We start from the raw sequence: 553 nt of genomic DNA on the forward strand, positions 1-553 counted from the left end.
ACTCTTACCCTTATCATGTTGGGGTATGAAAAATAGATGTTAACCAAATCTCAGACCTACCGACACACAATCACATAAACATCGGTCCAGCTGTTTCGGAGGAATCTGGTAGCAGACAGTTACGATACGACAATTCTATAAAGTTTATTCTACACATCCATTTTTTCTTTTTTGATATTTTATTTCTATAGCCTCTAAAATACTTAAAATTCCACTACAGGCACACAAGCCTTCTTTCGGCCAAAAGTCCATATTTCTTTCACGTTTGCTTCTTGCCGAAACTACCAATATTCTGCTTAAGTTCAGGGTGCTGAGGCACCACTCTTATAATATAAAAAACAGGTAAGCAACAAAAATTGTTCTCCCATAATTTGACGATGTTCTATATAATAAATATCAAATATACAACCTTTAACATCAAATTTAAAAGTAAATTCCAGCAACGTCACAATCTTTATATTTAAAAAATTAATTATACTCGTACGAAAAATCCCGTTAAATTAAATTTCATATGTAAACCGATATTATCAAGCCCGTGCGTTTTCTATGTAAT

General features: G+C 32.7%; 1 protein-coding gene across 1 annotated transcript in view; it reads right to left on the reverse strand.

Moving 5' to 3' along the window:
- LOC119838784 (putative odorant receptor 19b) overlaps window positions 1-17 on the reverse strand; it is a 638-nt gene extending 621 nt beyond the window's left edge. Inside the window, exon 1 of the mRNA XM_038364886.1 lies at window positions 9-17. Coding sequence (XP_038220814.1) covers window positions 9-17 — 9 coding nt within the window. The remainder of the gene's footprint in view (window positions 1-8) is intronic.
- Window positions 18-553: the final 536 nt, after the last annotated feature.

The sequence above is a fragment of the Zerene cesonia genome, unplaced genomic scaffold (genome assembly GCF_012273895.1).
Source record: "Zerene cesonia ecotype Mississippi unplaced genomic scaffold, Zerene_cesonia_1.1 Zces_u005, whole genome shotgun sequence".
NCBI lineage: Eukaryota > Metazoa > Arthropoda > Insecta > Lepidoptera > Pieridae > Zerene > Zerene cesonia.